Source organism: Aquarana catesbeiana, linkage group LG04, assembly GCF_042186555.1.
Source record: "Aquarana catesbeiana isolate 2022-GZ linkage group LG04, ASM4218655v1, whole genome shotgun sequence".
In the NCBI taxonomy this organism is placed as follows: Eukaryota; Metazoa; Chordata; class Amphibia; order Anura; family Ranidae; genus Aquarana; species Aquarana catesbeiana.
This window is the reverse complement of record NC_133327.1, coordinates 399,893,550-399,917,913: the sequence shown is the minus strand read 5'-3', so window position 1 is coordinate 399,917,913 and position 24,364 is coordinate 399,893,550. Positions and strand designations below refer to the sequence as shown.

At 42.8% G+C, this 24,364-nt stretch overlaps 1 protein-coding gene across 2 annotated transcripts in view; it reads right to left on the bottom strand.

The window, feature by feature from the left end:
• Nucleotides 1–1,235: 1,235 nt before the first annotated feature.
• HEY2 (hes related family bHLH transcription factor with YRPW motif 2) overlaps nucleotides 1,236–24,364 on the bottom strand; it is a 53,900-nt gene continuing 30,771 nt past the window's right edge. The window contains exons 4-5 of one of the 2 annotated variants that reach the window (XM_073627198.1): nucleotides 21,882–21,963; nucleotides 1,236–4,222 (exon numbers count right to left, since the gene is read on the bottom strand). In XM_073627198.1, the coding sequence (XP_073483299.1) occupies nucleotides 3,549–4,222; nucleotides 21,882–21,963 (756 nt within the window). In that variant the 3' untranslated portion in view covers nucleotides 1,236–3,548. The remainder of the gene's footprint in view (nucleotides 4,223–21,881; nucleotides 21,964–24,364) is intronic. The other variant, XM_073627199.1, reaches the window with a different exon arrangement.

Sequence of the window (24,364 nt, the reverse complement as noted above, 5' to 3'; positions counted from 1 at the left end):
TCAAAGAACACAGACCTCTCCATAATCTCACCTTGTATACAAGCAAAGAGCATAGGAAGTTATCAGCTAACAAGATTTCTGACAAAATCAATGGGTATATTTTGTACTTTAACAAACAGATATCACAAAATGGTTTCAATGGTATGTTTTTAAGACCAAATGGGTGCAAATAAGAGAAGATCATTGTGAGGGCTTACAAACTCTTTTAATAACACTTACAGGTCCTGCCTCAGCCTCTGACTGGACAGTGAAAGGAGAAGCAGCACACCGATGAGCTAATTTCTTTGTCACCCTGCTCTCTCCTCCTATTATCCTTGCTTCTTCCGGCCCCTCTCTGAGCTCTGCTGTACAGGGTCTGAAATGGGCTGATACCAGGTGAAATTCAGACACTTACAGCACTTTCATTACCCGAAATCAATTTAGTATGTATAAATGAATACAGAGTTGCGTTAAGCTGTCTTATTTATATCTTCCCAGAGTTCAGCTTTAATACCCACTGCTCATCTATCTCTTTCACATGGGTCCAGCCCCTTAATAAACTTTTTAAACAATGATAATACAACAGGTTTCAGTGCATAAAAAATAAAATGTAAGCTTTAAAAGTAAAAGTCCTGTTGTGCGACTTTTCCCTTTATCTCTGATTTAGTGCTAAAAAAGACTACACTGCAAATCTGTGATGATAATATTAATCCTTGTGCCATTGTTTTAAGCAATCCCCATGTACATGCAAGTATATAAAACATCATAGGCTGTTTAGCACTATGGCGTTCCAATGTCAAAAGACTCATTCTGGACTGACATTGGTTTACATATGCCATCCTAATCCCTACCTACTTAGTGAGTCAGTGACCAGGAACAAGCATGTTAGGTTGACCATTGATATACTGAACTACCATGTGATCACGGAAAACAGCCCATGAGCAGCTTCCAGAACAAATCAGCAATTTTAACTGCTATAATTTTATCCTGATGTCTGACTGGTTTGATTTGGCACAGACAATACTGTATTTGTAATACACCATTAATGAATCGCTTTAGCTGACTTTTAACTCTGTCCCTAAATCTAGTTTTCATTGTTCCCAGTGGTGACCTAACACTCATTGTTCTCAATTTGTATGGCGCAGGCATGCAAAATACATTTGCTTGTGACTTTTTACATGAAGTTTCTATGTTAGCATTCAACGCTATGGGTAACACATGATTTACAGTATCTGAAACAAAACATACCTACTTAATCAGTTCTCCTTTTTTATCTATTAACTAACAGATGCAGTCTGTGACCACAGCATACACAGGGAAAAAGCAGGTTATATGGATAAAAGTCTAAATGATCTAGTTTCGGAACTGTTGAACCGCCTTTATTGCCACTGGTACCATCCCTGGTCTGGAACTTCATGTCATAAAGTGAAGGACAGCATGGCCTTAATGGGTTATAGTGTTAACTTTTCTCTGCTTAATCCTTTTCCACCAAGCCTCGGCGTTCCTTTAATAGGATCTATACACCCAGGGGATTGGAAGGATTGGGTGTCACAGTGGTCACATGATCGGAAGCCAGTCCTGCTGGCTATTGATTGTTGGGGGGGATTGGCGAGAGTGGTCTTTGACAGCTTGGTCTCTGCACTTGGAACCTGTAGAGAGAGTGCTCTGAGCACAGAAACAACGGCCACCCACTGACGCATATGTGTGGTGTTTGGGCGTTAAACCCCATCCTCTTGCCACTGCACATATGTGTTATATGGGCAGGTTAAAGGAAATTTAAAGCCTATTTGAACTCTCAGTAAAAATCATCTGTCTTATGCCCCGTACACACGATCGGATTTTCTGACAACAAATGTTGGATATGAGCTTGTTGGCGGAAAGTCCGACCGTGTGTATGCTCCATAGAACATTTGTTGGCGGACTTTCCGCCAACAAATGTTGGCTAGCGGGTTCTCAAATTTTCCGCCAACAAATGTTTGTTGTCGGACTTTCTGATCTTGTGTACACAAGTCCATTGGACAAAAGTCCACGCATGCTCGGAATCAAGTACGAGCCGGAGATATAACTAGCGTTCGTAATGGAGATATCACGTACGTCTTGTACGTCACTACGTTCGTAATTGTTGGCCAACATTTGTGTGACTGTGTGTATGCAAGACAACTTGGAGCCAACAACCTTCAAATAAAATTCCACGGTTTTGTTGTCCATTTTGTTGAAAGTCCGATCATGTGTACGAGGCATAACAGTTTGCAGAGGCTCCAACAAGCCCCTTACTGAATCAGATCAGATGCTTTCTGCTGATAGGTGAGCTCTGGCACTGACTCAGCAAGGGGTCTTGTCAGACCTCTGCAGAGAGACTCTGCAGCATGCAGCAGGGGATAGACTTTTCTACTCAGGCTGTGACTGCTTTAGAAAGAAAACAAACTGTATAAAACTAAGCACATTGTAATTTGATGCACCTGGATTGTTTTTTGCTGGTTTAAAGTGAGAGGTCAGTTGGACTTTAAGGCATTCAAAGAGGATAACAGCCAGTCAACCAGCAAATCCAAAAACAGGTCAATAATGGCAGACTCTGTATTTCACGCGAGGCAAATTAACTTTCAATGTGCTGAAGTGTAGGAGACCTCTATTTAATTGTGACACACTCTATATCAGGGATATGCAATTAGCGGACCTCCAGCTTTTGTAAAACTACAAGTCCTATCATGCCTCTGCCTCTGGGTGTCATGCCTGTGGCTGTCAGAGTATTGCTATGCCTCATGGGACTTGTAGTTCTGCAACAGCTGGAGGTCCGCTAATTGCATATCCCTGCTCTATATGGTACACAAGTTTGGTTTCAGTATAATCAGCCTTCTGAAGGCTGGAATAAGAAGCCTTATTAGAACCAAGTGACAGCCAATGAATGATCACTTGGCTTTTTTAATTCCGCCCTTCGATAGATCGCTTAAATATAACAGATCAGCAAACGATTGGGCTGTAAATATATTGTCATAGACTGAAGTGCTTGCTTTCAATAAAACAGAAGTGATTAAATAGTGACTGAATAATTATCTGGAACTCAGTGCCACTTAATTTGCTGTCAATGGCAAAGAGCCAAATGGCCAGTTATATCCCCTTGACACTTCTACTGGGCTAATTTTTGAAAATAGCATCAAAAACAGATGGTAACAACAGCAACTATTCAGGTTTCTTCTTTTGCTCTCAATCCTGCACTAATAAATTGAAAAAAGAAATATGATTTGTTACTTTAACATTATTTTTGCTGTATTTTTTTCCCTGTTTTTGGCAAATACTCGATGGTGGGTAACATTGATCAGCTAATCCCATGTTATGCAAGTGGAAAATGAAACAGAGATCAGACTTGGGCTAAGAATTCCATAAATTCACCTTAGATGTTATGATACATTTGGTATTTACCTTCTAGAAGCAACATATAAAATTAGATTATGCATTTTTCTAAGTCCACAGGTCATCTGTATACTTCAGACATAATATTTTATTGTAACCAAGGACATTGTTCCTGCACATGATAGTTCATCATTTAAACCAGTCTTTTGAATAGCAGCTTGTTAAAACGCCCCTACTTCAGTCCCCCATGGTCGATATGGCTTATTATTTGTGCTGGCACTAGCTTGTCGCGGGCTAGAAACGGAAGACAAGGGTGAAGAAATGGCCGTTGCAGAAGCTGCCATAGCTGCCGCTGCCCCCGGTGGAAGTATTGGGAAGGCTCCGGCAAATGACAGAGGGAAGCCCTGTGCCGCAGCTGCAGCTGCAGCATGTACTGTAGCTGAAAGTGACAGCAAGGAGGTAGAGAGAGGCGGAACACTGGAAGCAACACTACCAATTGAAGGCACTCTAAGAGCAGCATCTGCATGAGCAAATGTGGCTGTGAGAAGAGCAGAGCCATGTTGTGGTGGCATCTCTGTAGCTGTGGAAAGTCTGCAAGGAATACTGTCAGATGAAGAGAGTCCATTTTGTTGCAACAAAGCTGCAGGAAGTTGATGGAAAGCTGTCGCCCAATGGTGAGGATGCAGAGAGTGCTGGTGTTGGGTCATTGATGATGTCATAGCTACGGCTTCCCTTTGTGAGGCACAGGTACTAAGATGGGAAACAAGTCTCACTCGAAGGGGGTCAGATGTGTCCATGCCTTCAACAGAGCTGAGATATCTTGCAACTTCTGTTAAACACTCTCGAAAACCAATGCTCATGAAGTCCATAGCCAGGGCATGGGCATCAAAGTAACCTTCAAACAAAAAGCAGATACAATTATTATTTATAACAGTTGCAACTTAATGTTCATTCAATTCACAATCGTTTCCTTTAAAATAAACAAAACATACAGATATATAAAATAAAGACTAAAAATGTTCAAATCAATTTCATGGTAAAAAAACAAAACAAACATATTAAGTATTTGAGTCTTTCAGCCACATATGTATTGCCCAAATATGGGCTTTTAGCCCCTCACTCTTTTACCAGGTGCATATCAGGGTGGATTTGATTTAAATCAAGTTGATTTAAATCATGATTTAAATCACTAGTAAAAAGGCTTGATTTAAATATTTAAATCAACTCGATTTAAATCATAATTTTTAAAGAGCAACTGTCATCTCTGTCCTGCAGCGGCTCCATCTCTGACTCGCTTTTAACTCACCGACAGTCTCATTCACTTTAATGGGACGGCTGGTGATGCGGCAGTGACACAACAGCAGCAGCAGGTGAGTGGATGCCCGCTAACAGGCGCTGCCATGATGGATCTGAAATGACAGGTGCTCTTTAAATGTAAGGACTTATTCTTGCTGGTAGTTAGAATCTTTAATATTTGCAAACAAAATGAAGGTTTCCTATTTAGAATAATGAGCTGTCAGGTTAGTAAAACAGCGATATCAGAACCAATTCAATCATACAGTTTGTAGTGTACATAGATTTGCAGAACAATGGAATAAAGGAGAGACTGTGGCTCACAGTCTCTTTATGGACCTTGCACTGGTGCGCAGGCATGTGGGAACAGGAAGGGGCCATCCCCAAACTGTTCCCACAAAGTTGGATGCGTGTCTTGGTATGCTGACACCTTAAGAGTTCCCTTCACTGGAACTAAGGGGCCAAGCCCAACTCCTAAAAAACAACCCCACACCATAATCCCCCCTCCACCAAATGATTTGGACCAGTGCACAAAGCAAGGTCCACAAAGACATGGATGAGCGAGTTTGGGGTTGAGGAACTTGACTGGCCTGCGCAGAGTCCTGACCTCAACCCGATAGAACAACTTTTGGGTGAACTGGGGTGAGCGGAGACCCTTGAGCCAGGCCTTCTCGTCCACATCAGTGCCTGACCCCACAAATGCACTTCTGGAAGAATGGTTAAATATTCCCATAGAGACCCTCCTAAACCTTGTGGACAGCCTTCCCAGAAGAGTTGAAGCTGTTATAGCTACAAAGGGCAGGCCAACTCAATATTGAACCCTACAGATTAAGAATGGGATGCCATTAAAGTTCATGTGCGTGTAAAGGCAGGCGTCACAATACTTTTGGTAATATAGTATATATATATATATATATATATATATATATATATATATATATATATATATATGTATATACAACAATTAATCTAGCAAAATAAATAGTTTTTTAATCACTTTCCTACCCCCTACCGAGCCATAGTAAAACGACATCCTTGAGTTTGTGAGGGGATATCTGAATGATGCCTGTAGCTACAGGCATCATTCAAATATCATCCTTTCCAGCTGGCGATTCTGTGCATGATAAGAATGATCATAGCGTCAGTTCCACCGCTTGATCGATTTTATAGGCGATGGGAGGGGGGGACTCCCCCCCTCCCGCCGCCATCCAGTGAATTGGCCGGTGCTGGATGACGACGATAAAGATTTCCAGTGACCAAATGGTCACCAGTCATCTCTATGACCGTCCGAGGCCTGGGCGCGACATTATGACGTCACACCTGGGTTCCCGGTTGTAAACAAAGCCGCAATCGCGGCTGTCAGCAAGAGATTAGTGAATTTTTTTTCTCGATCTCATGCTTTCCAGCCTGGAGGAGAGATGTGGGGTCTTATTGACCCCGCATCTCTCCATAAAGAGGACCTGTCACATAGATTCCTATTACAAGAGATTTTTACATTCCTTGTAATAGGAATAAAAGTGATCAAAAAATTAAAATGTAAAAAAAAGTGTAAGAATAAAAAAAAATTAAGTAAAAAAAAAAAAAAAATTTAAAACGCCCCTGTCCCCGATAGCTTGCGCTCAGAAGCGAATGCACACGCACGCCCAAATATGTAAACGCCGTTCAAACCACACATGTGAGGTATCGACGTGTGCATTAGAGCATGTGCAACAATTCTAGCCCTGGACCTCCTCTGTAACTCTGAATTGGTAACCTGTAAAAATGTTCAAAGTGTCACCTATGGAGATTTTTAAGTACCGAAGTTTGGCGCCATGACTGTGCACAATTTTAAAGCGTGACATGTTAGGTATCTATTTACTCGGCGTAACATCATCTTTCACATTATCCAAAAAAATTGGGCTAACTTTACTGTTTTGTAATCTTTTAATTCATGAAACCGTTTTTTTTTTCCCAAAAAAAAGGATAAAAAGTTGCAATGACCGCCATTTTATTCCCTAGGGTGTCTGCTAAAAAAAATATATAATGTTTGGGGGTTCTGAGTAATTTTCTAGCAAAAAAATGATGATTTTTACATGTAGGAGAGAAGTGCCAGAATAGGCCCGGTATGGAAGTAGTTTTAAACGCCGTGGTATAAATACTTGAAGTTGAAAAAGCTTTTCTTAAAAATGTTCCCTCCCCCCTCTTCCTGCCTAATATACATAAAATAGGTCCGTATACTTATCTATTTTTAATCTGTTCCAGTCATGTGATCCTGCAGCTACAGTTCAGGGAGCGCTTGACAACGACTGTGAACTCCGGGAGTTGCAACATCACCCATAGGCTACCATGACCCAGCTGTTGTCAGCGCTTTCTCCTTTTCTCTGCAGCATCCGCTCACTGACACAGGGAAGCTGAAGCTTGCAGATCATGTGACGCAACCGGACCAGAATAAAAATTGGTAAATACACATATATATTTTTTAGGCAGGTCAGGGAGGAGGAGAGGGGAGGGGGCATTTTTAAGAAAATATAATATTAGGCTTTTCTTTCATTTTAAATGTGTCTTGGTATCGACGTCTGGTAACCCACTGTACCGTCCAGGAGAGGGTTAGCCAGCACTGAGAGCCAATCAGGCTCTTCTGCAGTGCACATGTGTTTTAACTGTAAACCCGTTGAAAAGGAAGGCGAGCGGTGGACACAGTCACCAAGAGATTTCTGTGCAAGAACAATTTTTGGCCTCCCCATTCAACTACTGGCCAAGTAAAATGACTTATTCACTGTTTATTGATTGACAGCCAAGCAGAACTGAGCAGTGTCCCTTTAAGTCCCTTTAACAATGGGAGAGTTCCCAGCACCCGTCTGACCCATATCTAGTATGAATGGGCCCTAAATCCCACAGGGCCAATGTGCAAATGCAGAGTCTGCTCAGATGACATGTCCACTCCTGTTGGGTACATAATAGTCAGGTGCTGGAAACCTTACATAATAAAAGACCTCTTACCAGTGGCAGTGCATCCATAATGGCTCACGGGCACTGCCCCCTCTCTCCTGCTACCCCCTCTAGCACCATTAGATAGATTCATGCATTGCATGAATCTATCTATGGCCACAACTGAAATGCCCTATTTAGGCGCACGGACCCTTTTCGGGCACCAGGCGCCTTAATTACAGAGGCGGGGGGGGGGGGGTTGGGGGTTTGAAGCACCTGATTAGAGCCATAGGCTCTAATAGGCGTCAAAAAAGGTGACCTACGAGTGCCATGCTGGGCGCTCGCAGGTCACTCAGCTGTGTTAGAAAAGCAAATAAATATTCGCTTTCCTAACACTAAACCGCCTCTCTGCCAATCAGGTGCTCGGATCTGTTACCCATCACCTGACTGAAACGACAGGCACTGTGATTGGATGCCAAGGCATCCAATCATAGCAGAGGACGTGAAGAGAGGATGGGAGAAGACATTGAGGAGCATCAAGCTGTCCCACTGAAACAGGGTAAGTGCAGACGGCGGGCGGGGGGCACACTGGCAGCATTTGATATGGCACAGTGGGAGCGTTTGATGGGGCACAGTGGGAGCATTTGATATGGCACAGTGGGAGCATTTGATGGGCACAGTGGGAGTATTTGATATGGCACAGTGGGAGCATTTGATATGGCACAGTGGGAGCATTTGATATGGCACAATGGGAGCATTTGATGGGGCACAGTGGGAGCATTTGATGGGGCACAGTGGCAGCATTTTATGGGGCACAGTGGGAGCATTTGATATGGCACAGTGGCTGCCTTTGATGGGCACAGTGGCTGTGTTTGATGGGCACATTGGCAAAAATTGATGGGCACAGTGGCAGCAATTGATGGGCACAGTGGCTGCATTTGATGGCACAGTGGCGGCAATTGATGAGCACAGTGGCTGGGTTTGATGGGCACAGTGGCTGCGTTTGATGACACAGTGGCGGAAATTGATGGGCACAGTGGCTGCGTTTGATGGTACAGTGGTGGCAATTGATGGGCACAGTGGCTACGTTTGATGATGGGCACAGTGGCTGTGTTTGATGGCACAGTGGTGGCAATTGATGGGCACAGTGGCTGCGTTTGATGGCTCAGTGGCTGCGTTTGATGGTACAGTGGCGGCAATTGATGGGCACAGTGGCTGCGTTTGATGGCACAGTGGCTGTGTTTGATGGCACAGTGGTGGCAATTGATGGGCACAGTGGCTGCGTTTGATGGCACAGTGGCTGCGTTTGATGGTACAGTGGCGGCAATTGATGAGCACAGTGGCTGGGTTTGATGGACACAGTGGCTGCATTTGATGACACAGTGGCGGCAATTGATGGGCACAGTGGCTGCGTTTGATGGTACAGTGGTGGCAATTGATGGGCACAGTGGCTGTGTTTGATGGGCACAGTGGCTGCGTTTGATGGCACAGTGGTGGCAATTGATGGGCACAGTGGCTGCGTTTGATGGCACAGTGGCTGCGTTTGATGGTACAGTGGCGGCAATTGATGGGCACAGTGGCTGCGTTTGATGGCACAGTGGCGGCAATTGATGGGCACAGTAGCTGCGTTCAATGGCACAGTGGCTCTTACATGGTTAAATAGTAACATACACTTTTGTATTTCTTACAACTTAATTAGTAATGTACCGAACACAGCAAAGTATGAGCAGAAAATGCAATTATCAACTCAGTCTACTTGTAAAGCGTGTCCACTGTTATGATGTAAGGGAAAGAGAGGAGACACACTGAGCTACGGGACAGTGTTGTGGTATTTCAGCGTCTGTCAGGGAGTCTGGTAATGTAATACGCCACAGCGCTTGAAATTAAATAATATAGTCGAGAAAAATTAAGAACATCAGTTTCCCAAACATGAAAAATGTATGGTGGTGCCTCTCATCTTGTATTGTGGGGTAGGGACATTCCAGAGACACTTTCCCATGGTAATGCTGATCCGCAGTGTCCCTCCCTGCCTTGCACACAAACATACGCACACACAGAAAGATTAAAGGCTCCTCTGAAGTGATCCCCTCTCTTCTTTCTCTGCTAGACTGACATTTACTCCATTTCTAAGCCCTGACGGTTTGAGAGACTTTTATGTATGATCTGTTCGGTGCTACAGACATGTACGACATGTTTTGTCACTTAGCTGTAAACGAAGAACATATTTCTCTGGCATTCCTTCATCAGCAAAGTTTAATGGAAAAAATGCCCGTGCAATAGACATGTACACACACGTGCACTTTTTTCCTGCTTGTGCTACCCACCTTCATGTTTAGAATCTGGTGGCTGTGAATTACAAGAAAATCAACTTTAGTTTATTTTAATGAAGCAGTTGTGGAAGAAAGTAACGTGTTTCTATTTCTTCCACTATACATTACATATGAACCTTCAGTAACAATTTTCATGCGCAGAGTTGGTATGGTTGGTTGATGTAAGACAATATTATATTTCAGAAATCTGAGACATTTATTCTTGAAGAGCAATTTTACAGACATATCTTTTTTAACCTTTGAGTACCAGATGGTTACCCAACATTCTGCAGGGTTTACAATGTAGGAATAAAGTTAAATATGGATACACAAATTGTGCTATATAATATACCTGCAAAATATACAGTCCTGTTATCTATAATAAGAGGTGTAATATGCTTATAGCAGCCTTTCTCAAACTTTTTAACACAAAAGAACCCTTGCAATAACTTTCTGGTCCCAGGGAACATCTGATAATAATTAATATATCTACAGTTCATGGTACATTATTGTGATGGTCAGCGGGAAGAATGCCCATCACATTTGTGGTCAAGAATTCCCCCCTTAGGCCCCTTTCACACATGCTTCATTTCATTAGTTCAGTTCATTATTCATCAGTTTTTCATCCGTTTTTCATCCTTTTTTTTACATTAAAGCGCTGCGTAAACTGTTGGCGCTATATAAATCCTGTATAATAATAATAATAACATACACTATCAATGAAAAAGCGGATGAAAAACAGGCCGTTCGTCCATTTACATCCGATTTTCGTCTGATCCGTTATTTTAACGGATGAGAAATAGGGCTTTCGTCCGTTCAAAAAAATGGATGTTGACGGAAGAGGATGAAAATAGATGATCAATCATTCATTGCCATCCATTTTTCCATAGGAATGCATTGATGTCCGTTTTTCATCCGTCAACGGATGGATGAAAAACAAACGAATGGTCTGCATGTGTGAAAGGGGCCTTATAGATAGGTAAAAGGATCATTGGTGTTAGCGATTAGATATGTGAGAGGTAGAAACTAGCCATTGCTTAAATAACCTCTGGCAACCTCTGGAGGAACCTTAGGGTTCTAAAGAACCCTGGTTTAGAAAGACTGGCTCAACGTACATCTAAATACAAAACTTTTTCACTTTTTTGTTTTGGATAGAGCAGGGAATGGTTAAAACCTCTGTCAAGTATTCTTTCATTTCATCTGTTCCACTGGTAAGATTTTTCTTTATCTTCTGTCTCAGACATGCAAGATGAAGTGAGAGGAAATCTCTACAACATAAGGAAAAACCTTTAAGACAGTTGTCACTAGAACAAGTGTCACCATTGTATGATTTCTTCTCTATTCTGGTTCCGCTGACATCTTAAAACTTTAGATTTTCTCCCACACCTAAAGCTGGCCATGGAAGGATCTAATCTTGGGCAGTTCAGCAGGTAATGAGATTTTATCCATCTAAGAGCATTCTGGTTGTACCCAAGTGAATTAAGTGGATTAATCGATCAACATGAGTGCCACCAGCCTGCCGGATTTTTTACACGCAATTACTGCCAGTGGCTATAGCCTCTAGCGGTAAAATAATTGTGTTCTGCCGGTCGGGAGGGCTCCCAGTTGGCAGAAGACAATATTGCTGCAGGAGGGATACACACATCAACTCATCATTAAGGGTTTTTCTTTCCTTCCACCTGTGCAAGGGTTGAAAAGAAAGAAGATTTGATAATCTCTGCTTAGTTAAGACAAAAATACAAACCTAACAGAGGTCCTAACCTTTCCAAATCTACCCAAAACAAATGTGGCAAAATTATTTTAAGTGTGAAAACAATTTGGGTCTATACCCCGGTGTAATGTAAAAAATGTTAAATGTTATCTTGGAGATGATGTTCCGGCATTGTGTGTGAATGTTGTCTGTTAAACTGAATAAAGTTTATTGTAAAAAAAAATGTGAAAACAATTAAGTTTAATTACTCCAACATTCACTGGAATGGGTAACAGTGTGAAAAGCCCATCTTATGCTACTGGAATGTTCTGTGAGCAATCTAAACTGTAAAGATTTAGGCCCCTATATTTCATGCTTTTACTCATCCTCAGTCTGGATGATGTTGCCTTTATGACAGAAAGGACTCTCTTTACTACGATAAACTACATTTAAAATAACTAGGCAAAGGATGCCGAAAGACCACTTTTAGAAAAGACGTTAACAGCATGGTCAAAATATAATTTAATACAATTAAAAGGTTTAGCTACGTTATGTCTGATTACTCCTATTTGAAGGAAATACACAATCTTCACTTTCTGCTGTAATTAACCAAATTGCTTAGTTGTAGGATCACCGTACACTTTGGACACACACATAAGCAAACAAATTGAACCGGATCTGGCCATTTAACATTAATAAAGTTAGGTGATTTGTGGTATCACAGGAACCTGTTAATGTGGTTGCCAGATCAGTGCACAAACAAATCATTAATCATAAATGTTTATTCCCACTGACGGTTCCTAACTGATAAAAAAAAAAATCATTGGATTTGTTGTAGTGCGATGCTGTATGTTATACGTTGTCTCTTTTTCTTTCATGCCTTTTTACAAGGACTCTATCAGTAATTTTAACAATCCATTGGCTATTAGTGCTGATAAAATCCTGCTGGTCTATAGACCTCCAAGGTGGCTGTTCATGGATGCATGATCTGACTGCCCTCAGGACAAGATATCCGCAGAATGCTGTAGAGTGTTCCGTAAATTTGTAAAGTCGTGTCTTTCAACCTTACAAATGTATGTCAATGGAAAGGGGAAAAGTGGTGGGGAACCAGAAGTAAATGACCTGCCGATCAGGGCAACAATAGATACCAGGACATACAATGCTGTATAAAAGTATTTGCCCCCTTTCTGATTTTAAATTTTTTTGCATATTTGTCACACTTAAATGACTCAGGTCATCAAAAACATTTTATTATTACACAAAGATAACCCAATGCAGTTTTTAAATGATGGTTTCATTTGTTAAGGCAAAAAAGCTGTCCAAACCTGCCTGGCTTTATGTGAAAAATTAATTGCCCCCTAAACCTAATAACTGGTTGTGCCACCCTTGGCGGCAACAACTGCAATCAAGCATTTGCGATAGCTGTGGAGCAATTTTGGCCCACTCTTTGCAGAATTGTTTTAATTCAGCCACATTGGAGGGTTTTCCAGTATGAACAGCCTGTGTAAGGTCATGATACAGCATCTTAATTGGATTTAAGCCTGGGCTTTGATTAGGCCACTCCAAACCTAAATTTTGCTTTGTTTGAACCATTTGGAGGTGGACTTGCTGTTGTGTTTCGGATCATTGTCCTGCTGCATAACCCAAGTGCACCTGAGCTTGAGGTCCCGAACTGATGGCCGGACATTCTCCTTTAGGATTTTCTGGTAGAGCTCAGAATTCATGGTTCCATCAATTATGGAAAGTCGTCCAGGTCCTGAAGATGCAAAGTAGCCCCAGACCATCACGCTACCACCACCATATCTGACTGTTGGTATGATGTTCTTGTTATGAAATGTTGTGTTCGTTTTATGCCAGATGTAACGGGACGCACACCTTCCAAAAAGTTACATTTTTGTCTCATAAGTCCACAGAATATTTGCCTAAAAGTCTTGGGGACAATCAACTTGTTTTTTGGTAAATGTGAGATAAGCCTTTATGTTCTTTTTGGTCAGCAGTGGCTTTGGCCTTGGAACTCTCCTGTGGATGCCATTTTTGCCCAGTCTCTTTCTTATTGTTGAATCATGAACACTGATCTTACCTGAGGCAAGTGAGGCCTGCAGTTCTTTAGATGTTGTTTTGAGTTCTTTTATGACCTTCTGGATGAGTCGTTGTCATGCTCTTGGAGTAATCTTTGTAGGCAGGCCACTCCTGGGAAGGTTCACCACTGTTCCAAGTTATCTCCATTTGTGGATACTGGCTCTCCCCGTGGTTTGCTGGAGTTCCAAAGCCTTAGAAATGGCTTTGAAACCCTTCCTAGACTGATACATGTACATTATTTAGTTTCTAATCTGTTCTTGATTTTTTTTAGATTGTGGCATGATGTGTAGCTTTTTGTGATCTGTTAGCGTGCTTCACTTTGTCAGACAGCTTCTATTTATGTGATTTCTTGATTCAACAGGTCTGGCAGTAATCAGGCCTGGGTGTGGCAAGTGGAATTTAACTCAGCTTTCCAAAAAATTGTGGTTAATCACAGTTCATTCATGATTCAGCATGGGAGGGGGCAATTACTTTTTCACATAGGGCCGGGCAGGTTTGAACAGCTTTTTTCCCCTTAATAAGTGAAATAATAATTTAAAAACTGCATCTTGGATTTACTTGGGTAATCTTTCTGTAATATTAAAATTAGTTTGATGATCTGAATAATTTAAGTGTGAGAAATATGCAAAAAAAAATAAAAAATCAGGACGGGACAAATACTTTTTCACAGCACTGTATGTTCTAACCTGCCCAACTGACTGTCCCCTATGTAAATGGTTGTACAATACTGTCATCAATCGACCAGGCTAAAAATCTTTTGTTCAGAAGTTTTTCATTCAAGATTGCTTCCTCTAATTACAGTCTTTAAAAATGAAAAGAAGAAGGGAGCTGGGCACGATTTACATATTATATAATTCTGGCATGTTTCACATTGGAATGCAGCCTATCCATTTACTGGAGCCTGGAAAGCAAGCAGTCGCTTCACTAGAGACCCATGACATCACTAAGAAAACGAATTTACTTGTGAATGCTGACATCACTGAGAATGCAGCCGATCTATTCACTAGGGACCAGAAATAGCACAGAGAATGTAGTCTATCCATTCTTTATAGACTAATGACATCCCTGAGAAAGTAGCCTATCCAGCTACTTATGACAGCAGACATCCCTGGGAATGTAGCACATTCATTTATTATTGACCAGAGATTCCTCTGACAATGCAGTCTACTTATTCAGTCAAGACCAGCCAATGAAAATGCATTTCGCTTATTTGCTAGAAACCAAAGATTTTGCTTAGATTCCAGTCAATCCATTCACTAGAGAGCAGATATGTTACTAAGTATGCAGTCTACACATTCACTAGAGACCAGAAATTTCACAGAGATTGCAGTCTATATATTCACTATAGACCAGACATGTCACAGACTGCAGTCTACTCATTCCCTAGGGTCCAAAGATGTCACTGAGATGGCAGTCTAGCCATCCAATAGAGAACAGGCATGTCACCGGGAATACAGTCCACCTATATAGAGACCGAAGAGGTCATTGAGATTGCAGTCCATTCATTCAATAGAGACCAGAAATGTCACTGAGACTGCTGTCTATACATTCATTAGAGACCAGACAGGTCACTGAGATTGTAGTCTACTTATTCTCTAGAGCAGGGTTTCTCAATTCCAGTCCTCAAGGCCCCCCAGGTCATGTTTTCAGGATTTCCCTCAGATGAAAAGGCTGTGGTAATTAAGGCAGTGAAACTGATCAAATCACCTGTGCAAAATAAAGGTAAGCCTGAAAACATGACCTGTTGGGGCGCCTTGAGGACTGGAGTTGAGAAAGAGACCAGTCATGTCACTGAGAGACCAGACATGTCACTGAGAATGCATCCTACCCAGTGGCAGAATTACCAGGGTCGCCACAGTCGCACTTGCGACGGGGCCCTGGCATTCTGTCACTGTGGGGGGGCCTAGCGGGGTTGCTATTCATGGCTCTGAGCGGAGAGCTTGTCTCTCAGGTAACAGCAGCACAGAGACACCGGCATTGACATTTTTATATCTCTCGCCCTCTCCGACGGAGACCGTCCGATCTGTCCTCTCTCACACGGGATGACAGAGGACACACAGCTGATCTCTCCCTTCTCCCCCTCCCCTCTCCTGTGTGCTCCGCGGGCAGTCAAGTGTGAAGCTAACAGGCTCACATTTCCTGCGAAGCACACAGGGGAGGGGGGAGGAGGGAGAGATCAGCTGTGTGTCCTCTGTCATCCCGTGTGAGAGAGGACAGACTGGACGGTCAACATCGGAGAGGGCGAGGGATATAAAAATGTCAATGCCGGTGTCTCTGTGCTGCTGTTACCTGAGAGACAAGCTCTCCGCTCAGAGCCGTGCTGTCCTGAGAAGACAGAGGACTCTAATGGGCACTGATATAAGGCACTGATAGGGACACTGATAGAGGACACTGATGGGCACTGATAGGGGGCACTGATGGGGGCACTGATAGAGGACACTTATGGGCACTGATAGGGGGCACTGATAGAGGACACTTATGGGCACTGATAGGGGGCACTGATAGAGGACACTTATGGGCACTGATAGGGGGCATGGATAGAGGACACTTATGGGCACTGATAGGGGGCACTGATAGAGGACACTTATGGGCACTGATAGGGGCACTGCTAGGGGACGCTGATAGAGGAAATTGATAGGGGGCACTTATAGGGGACACTGATAGAAGACACTGATGGGCACTGATAGGGGGCGCTGATAGAAGGCACTGATGGGGGGCGCTGATAGGGGACACTGATAGAAGGTGCTGATAGGGGACTCTGATAGGGGGCACCGATGGGAGGCACTAATAGGATTTACTGATGAGCACTGAAGGGAGGCACTGATAGGGGGCAATGAGAAGGCACTAGGGGGCACTGATAGGGGACACTGAGAAGGCACTAGGGGGCACTGATAGGGGGCATTGAGAAGGCACGGGGGGCACTTATAGGGGGCACTGATAAGGCACTAGGGGGCACTGATAGGGGGCACTGAGAAGGCACTAGGGGGCACTGATGGAGGCATTGAGAAGGCACTAGGGGGCACTGATAGGGGGCACTGATAAGGCACTAGGGGGCACTGATAGGGGGCACTGAGAAGGCACTAGGGGGCACTGAGACAGGCACCGATGGGAGGCATTGATGGGCACTTATAGGTGGCACTGATGGGCATTGATGAGCACTAATAGGCAGAACTCATAGGCTGCACTGATGGGCACTGAAGAACACTGATAGGCAGAACTCAGGCAGTATTGATGGGCAGCATTGAAGAGTACTGATAGGTGGCACGGATGGATGCTGTTAGGCAGCATTAACGAGCACTGATAGGTGGTGCTGATAGGCAGATTTGATGGGCACTAATAGGCAGCATTAATGAGCACTGATAGGTAACACTTGTAGGTGGCATTGATGGGCATCAATAGGCGGCATTGATGGGAACTGATAGGCGGCATTGATGGGCACTGATGATTGGGGCACTGATTATGAGTGTAAACACTTTTCTGACATTCTTGACAGTTAATGGCAGTCCTTTCCTAACACAGACACAGCATGGGAGGAATGGGCTGCGGATAACTGGCAAGTCTGTTTACATGTGATCAGCTGACATCACATGGTAAAGAGCCACTGTGATTGCGCTGGATGCACATCCCAGAGGGCATGCGGGAAGCACGGTTTTGGGACAATGTACATGGACACCCTCCCAAAATTGGAAGCCCGGGGCTCAGATGGAAGGGGGGCCCATCATGGTTTCTTGCACCGGGGCCCTGAAGGTTCTAGTTACGCCACTGATCCTACCTATGCACTAGACAGCGAACACATCAACGAAAATGTAGTCTACTAATTTGTTAGAGACCAGATATGTCGCTAAGAATGCAGTCCACATTTTCAACTAAGTCATAAAGCAAGGAAGTATTGATGCTCTCACAAGACTTTTAATTAAAAAATGATTGATGATTTTTATTTATTTATATTGCATCCAGCCTAAAGCTTTGGTAGAGACCAGACTTGTAGCTGAGAATGCATTCTACCTATTCACTGGTGACCGGCCACATCACCAAAAAATGCAGTCCACCTAGAACAGATATATCACTAAGGATGCAGTTTAGTCGTTTACTAGAGACCAGACTTATCAAACAAAATGCTGTTGAGTCAATAATGGTATAGCTGTGCAGCAAGCTGGTGTAGAATAAATATGCATTCAGTTTTAAACTTGGTTAGCATTATGTAGCTAAAAGAACAAAAGCTTGGTGTACAGGTGTTGTTTCATATCTGTGTCTATTTATGTAACACATTATTATTAAAGTAATTGTAAAGTTTAATTTTTTCTTTTAAATAACAAACTTGTTATATTTACCTGCTCTGTGCACCCCTATTGCACAGAGCAGCCCCTATCCTCCTCTTTTGGGGGCCCCCAACTGTGCTCCTGGCTCCTCCTCATCTTCTCGGTGTGCTACCATAGGAAGCCTCTTCCTATGGTGGCACACCTGCAGGCTTGATCTTGAGCCATGCTGCCTGCATCCAAAGAAACAGAAAATGTGCCTTTGCCCCACCCCCACTCCTTCATCACAGGATTTGACTGACAGCAGCAGGAGCCAATGGCTCTCGCTGCCTAATGCCCAAGTAAAGCCAGTGAGTACAGGGAGAGCTGCTACAGATGAGCACAGCGCTGGATTAAGTGAGGGCTCAGGTAAGTATAAGAAGGGGGGGTGTTATATTATTACCCAAATGTGTTTAATCTTAATGCCAGGATGAACCATTTTAAAAATGTAACACATTTATGTGAATGGGCAAAGAGGATGATGAAAGCTTCTAAGGAGGGACAATAGTGATTGAGGTGGAATTTTCTCATACTGGTGCTGTCACCCATAGAGACACGTTTGTGACCTGATCCACACACCTAGATATAGATAATATAGATAAGAAGAATAAAGCTGGTCATATACAGACAGTTTCTGAGGAACCGGATGAGCTTCACTCAGTGGGTGGCTCTGTCAATTGCCTCTCGCCCAACATCCCTCAATTGAAAGATCGAAGGAGCCAGGTGGAAAATTATTGGTTGAACAGCGGCTTCCAATCATGTGACTGCTCTGACAGCCAATCACAGTGGTCACATGATTGGAATGCCCGCTTCCCGGCAATTAGATTCTCTTAAAGAGCTGGGGGGCGATGGTAGAAAGGGGTTAGAGAGGAGTCCACTTGGCTCTTAACCACTTCCCTACCCGCGTATATACATATGACGTCCACAGATGGGATCTCCCATCCTGGGTGGACGTCATATGATGGCCTCGGGTTCCTGGCCGCCTAGGGGGCACGCGCCCGCCGCGTTGCTCGGGACCCGGTGTGTGTGCCCGGCGGCCGTGATATCCGCCGGGCACCCGCGATTGCCCGTTAACTGGGCCGGACTGTGGATCTGTGTGTGTAAACACACAGATCCATGTCCTGTCAGGTGAGAGGAGAGTGATCTGTGTTCCTAGTACAGCGGAAGACTGATCGGTCTCCTCCCCTTGTACGTCCCCGCCCCCTACAGTTAGAAGCATTCCCTAGGAAACACATTTAACCCCTTGTGTCCCCCTAGTGGTTAACCCCTTCACTGCCTGTCACATTTACACAGTAATCAATGCAATTTTATAGCATTGATCGCTGTATAAATGTGAATGGTCCCAAAAATGTGTCAAAAGTGTCCGATGTGTCCACCATAATGTCGCAGTCACGAAAAAAAATCGTGATCGCCGCTATTACTAGTAAAAAAAATAAATAAATATTTTTTTTTTAAAAATGCCATAAATCTATCCCGTATTTTGTAGACGCTATAACTTTTGCGCAAACCAATCAATATACACTTATTGCGATTTTTTTTTACCAAAAATATGTAGAAGAATACGTATCGTCCGAAACTGAGGAAAAAATTTGTTTTTTTAAAAAAAAATTGGGATATTTATTATAGCAAAAAAGTAAAAAATATTGTGTTTTTTTCAAAATTGTCGCTCTTCTTTTGTTTATAGCGCAAGAAATAAAAACCGCGGAGGTGATCAAATACCACCAAAAAAAAGCTCTATTTGTAGGGAAAAAAAGAACATCAATTTTGTTTGGGTACAACGTCGCACGTCCGCGCAATTGTCGTTTAAAGTGCGACAGCGCTGAAAACTAAAAATTGGTCTGGGAAGGAAGGGGGTGAAAATGCCCGGTATTAAACCGGTTAAGCTCCCTTGTGCTTCTGTCTTCTAGTTCAGAAGAAGTCTTTCATCCTCCCATGGCCCCCACTAATCCCCGCCACCACAATATTCTGATTTTATCAGGACTAAGGAAACTGGCTGACTATGACCACCTTTCCGCCCAGCTCCTCCATTCATAACAACCACTACTTCAGCTTCTATGCATGAAAATTGATCTAGGAATATAGGATGGGTAGATTATTGCTACATCTGCCCCCTTCATCCACAGATCCTGCTTTAGTCATAGAAGCTGTAGTACCAGGTTCTATGAATGGAGGAGCAGGGTGGAAAGGGTGGGGCATAGTCGAGCAGTCTTGATGATAGCATGTGATAGCCCTCTTAGTTCTACCAACACATGCTGCACTGTAATGCCACATACACACGGTCGGAATTTCCGACAACAAATGTTCAATGGGAGCTTGTTGTCGAAAATTCCGACCGTGTGTAGGCTCCATCATTTTCCGTCGGAATTTCCGACAAACAAAATTTGAGATCTGGATCTCAAATTTTCCGACAAAAAAATCCGTTGTTGGAAATTCCGATCGTGTGTACACAATTCCGACGCACAAAATTCCACACATGCTCGGAATCAAGCAGAAGAGCCGCACTGGCTATTGAACTTCATTTTTCTCGGCTTGTTGTGTTGTACATCACCTCGTTCTTAACATTTGGAATTTCTGACAACATTTGTGTGACCGTGTGTATGCAAGACAAGTTTGAGGCAACATCCGTCGGAAAAAAAACATGGATTTTGTTGTCAGAATGTGCAATCGTGTTTACGCTGCATGGGATTACGGCGGAGCGGTTGGTGGGTCATCAGAGGATGGAAACTTTCTACTGAACTAAAAGATAGTAGCACAAGGAACACGTCACACTCCAGGTCAGTAATGTCCGTTGTGCTTATTTATTTAATTTTTTTTGTCTGTAAATACACTTAGGCTGCATTTCGTTTTCAGGCAGAAAGTTGTGCGTTTTTGCTGCAATTTTTTTTTTTTTGCTTACAGAAAAACAACTGTAATCTCCCCAAGAAGAAGCTCATGTACTTTTTTGAGCTTCAGGCGTTTTGCTTCAGGCTACAAGATGTGAACAGGGGCAATTTAAATGAATGGGATTTTGCTTGTTGGGCATTTTTCGGGCGTTTGTTCGAGCGTTTTACGAGCTGAAAACGCTCAGGTGTGAATGCAGCACTTTAACCAATCGGAATTCCTGTAAAAGTATTCCATGAAATGAAAGTGGAATTTTGATTGGTTGCTATAGGCAAAAATTTCAGTTATGTGCTTATTTTCTCCCAATTTAATTAATCAGCTCCTTAAACATGCACAAGTGTAGAATATGAATGTGTATGTTTATGTTCGTGTTGAGTGAATGAAACAGTTTTTCCAATGTTTCGCTGTTATTTTTTATGTACGGTTCGGTTTGCACCCACACCAACTGAATGGCACTCTGCTGGTTTTTGCAGGGGTTAACCTCCATGTGAAATTTTTAACAATGACTATAGAATCAACGTTTTGAAATTTGACTGAGAAATTCCTTGCTCATAGAAAGTCACCAGGAAGTGAATTTCCGTGCTGCGATAAGCACAGGAACAATTACTCTCTCCATTTCCTTTATGGTCATTGTGCGTGTGTACATACATCAGCCTGTTCTTTTTTGTGGCCCACAAATCTGTGTGGGCAATAAATGGAGCTATCCTCCTGCACTTCCTCCCTTCCAAGCAGACACCGCGGCATACAATTGTAGGCCTCCCCGTCCTCCTGTTTATTTTCTCTGATGTTTGCGTGTTTGTTTTGTCTCTGCGCACAGATTTTTCACTGTCTTTTGCAAACCCCAAACAAATCTGTGGCTGGACTGTCTGTGAAAGGAGCTTTTACTCCCACAGTGTTATGAAAGCAAACACAAGCCCAGGGTCAAGTGCTTCTTTTGTGCCTGCCGTTGGTTCCCACGAGTTCAGTCCTACCATTAGCATTGATTTTCGAAGGAGACTCTTTTATCTGGATCCGCCTACAAGCGCTTGTCAAAGAGATGTTTGCTTAGATTGCCATGCTCTTTTACAGTGTAAAAAAGTACAGACAGCGCAAAAGCCGTACCTTTACCTCCTGTAGCCTGCAGCATCTTTAAATGGTCCACTGTCATCTGGAGAATCTCAGCTTTCTCCAACTTGGCCGATCCCTGAAAAAACACACAGGCATCAAAACCTTCTATCTCACATTAACACTTCACACGGTTCTACAAAGTATTGACTAATGGGGTGCTGAATACAAATGCACGCCACACTTTTCACATATTTATTCGTAAAAAATTTGGAAAATCATTTATCATTTTTCTTCCACTTCACAATTATGTGCCACTTTGTGTTGGTCTATCACATAAAATCCCAATAAAATACATTTACGTTTTTGGTTGTAACATGACAAGGGGTGTGAATACTTTTTCAAGGCACTGTACTTAAACCCAAGAACCAAATTTTCATATTTTGCCACATAGCAGTCCTTAGATGTAGTGGCATCATTAGTCTTCTTTTTTTCAGCCCCACTTTTTTTTTTTTACCTGGTGCCAATAACACATTTTCTGTCCTGGGGTGACAACGCTTACTCACTGTACTTTATGTATGTAGAAGCAGTGTTGTCACCCTATGGCAGCAAGTGTGTTAGGTCTACAGAACATCTCCATAACAAAGGGGAGGTCTCTAATCCATAGAGAGAACTGGAAACCATTCTAACCAACAACAGAGGCAGAGTACTCAGGAAGTAAGGGGTTCACTCGATTTCTCTCAGGATCGATAGGTCTAAACTCCAGGAAAAACTATTTTTGGTCATTTTCTGTGTAAAACATAATTAATAGCCATTAATGTCCCATTTGTGGCTGCTATTCCGTTTGGTAAAACTGTTAGGTTCCTTTTACACTTGTGCGACGTGTCCTGCGACTGCAAAGTTGCATGATAAGTGGTACAACATGATTTCCAATGAGTACCATTCATATCGGTGCGAATTCAAGTCGCAGCGACTTCAAAGTAATGCCTGCACTACTTTGGTCCGACTTTGATGTGACTTGAGGTCCATAGACTTCAGGATTACACAGGCATTGCTTCAAAGTTACTTCAAATTCGCGCGACTTTCATGTCGTACAAGTGTGAAAGGGGCCTTAATTGCATTCAACCCCCCACAGTACCATAAGCACCAAACTTGTAGTTCCAGATGCAGTACATTGATCATCACTGATCGTTCGTTGTAGACATTTTCCATTCAGGAAAAGTCATGTATTCTTCTAACTTAATTAAATGCTATCTATGATTTAGGGCAGGTTCACACCACAAAAACACACTTCAGATCTGTTCCGGATGCGTTTCTGGATGTGCGTTTTTGGCGCGTTCCGGTGCATTTCTGATGTATTCCAGATGCTTATTTTCTTCATTTTTCCTGTTTTTTTAATTTTTTTATTGTACTGGGGTCCGGTGCATTTCTGATGTGTTTTTGATGCATTCCAGTGTGTTTTTGATGCGTTTTACTGCGTTCCAGTACAGTCCAGTGCAGGAAAAATGCAGTATGTTCTACTTTTTTTCTGGAACTGGAAAGCCCTGGAACTGATTTTAAATGTAAAGTACTAATGCGCCGCTAGACTTGTAAATAATAGTTATAGTAAAGTGCTGAAGTGCAAAAGATGAATATAAAGCAGCTGACTGAAGTGTTACTTCAGTGATAAAGTGATAAGTGATGAAGCAGCGCTAAATACCTCTTCAAAATGAATCATAATAAAGTGCTAGTACTGTTCATGAGTATCTCTGAACAAATCTCAACAATATAAAGTGCTAATAATAAAGTGCTAGTAACAATATGCTGGCCATACAAAGATTTTTTTTTTTGTTCAGCCTATCAATAGTTTAGCCTGCAGGATGAAAGAAAAAAAACCCAGATTCCTCCATTTACGTTGTATAGCGATGGAGGGAATTGCCCATGGAGTCTATTGTATTCTGACAGCCGACACCAGCAGCTTTCAGAATACTCAGCTGATGATTTTCTGTCCAGCTCCTTCAATTTGTCAATCGATGGATGGGTGGCATCAGGGCCACCCATGTAGCAATATTTTGGATGCTACATCAGGAACCAGCCAAAATTTGCAAAGTGTATAGCCAGCTCCCTTTGCCGGGATCTGTTTTGATCAATCTCTAAGAATATATAAAAATGTCTCCTGTTCATCTTCTGTTCCTGTGTGTTTCTTTGTGTTTCTGCTACTATTGCTACTTCTCCTGTCTGTTCCATAGTTCCTGCACTCTTTCTGTCTGAAGCATGACTTACCTTTCGGCCTGTATTTTGCATTTGCCTGAACTTCTCCTACTCCCACTGTTTATGGAACACTTGTGTTTTATCACCGTGCCACCAGAGCGGCAAACCCAGGGGTCACCAATCTGGTAGTACCCAACTTCAAAACCTTAACTTCCTTTTGTAGCTTTCTGGGAAAACACCATGCCTTGGAGGAGCCCATGCCTACTGCTAAACATGCAGAGGATGTACACAATTATGTCATCAAGGCTCAGGTTCTAGGATTCTCCAACCTTGGAGGTCCTGGTGATAGG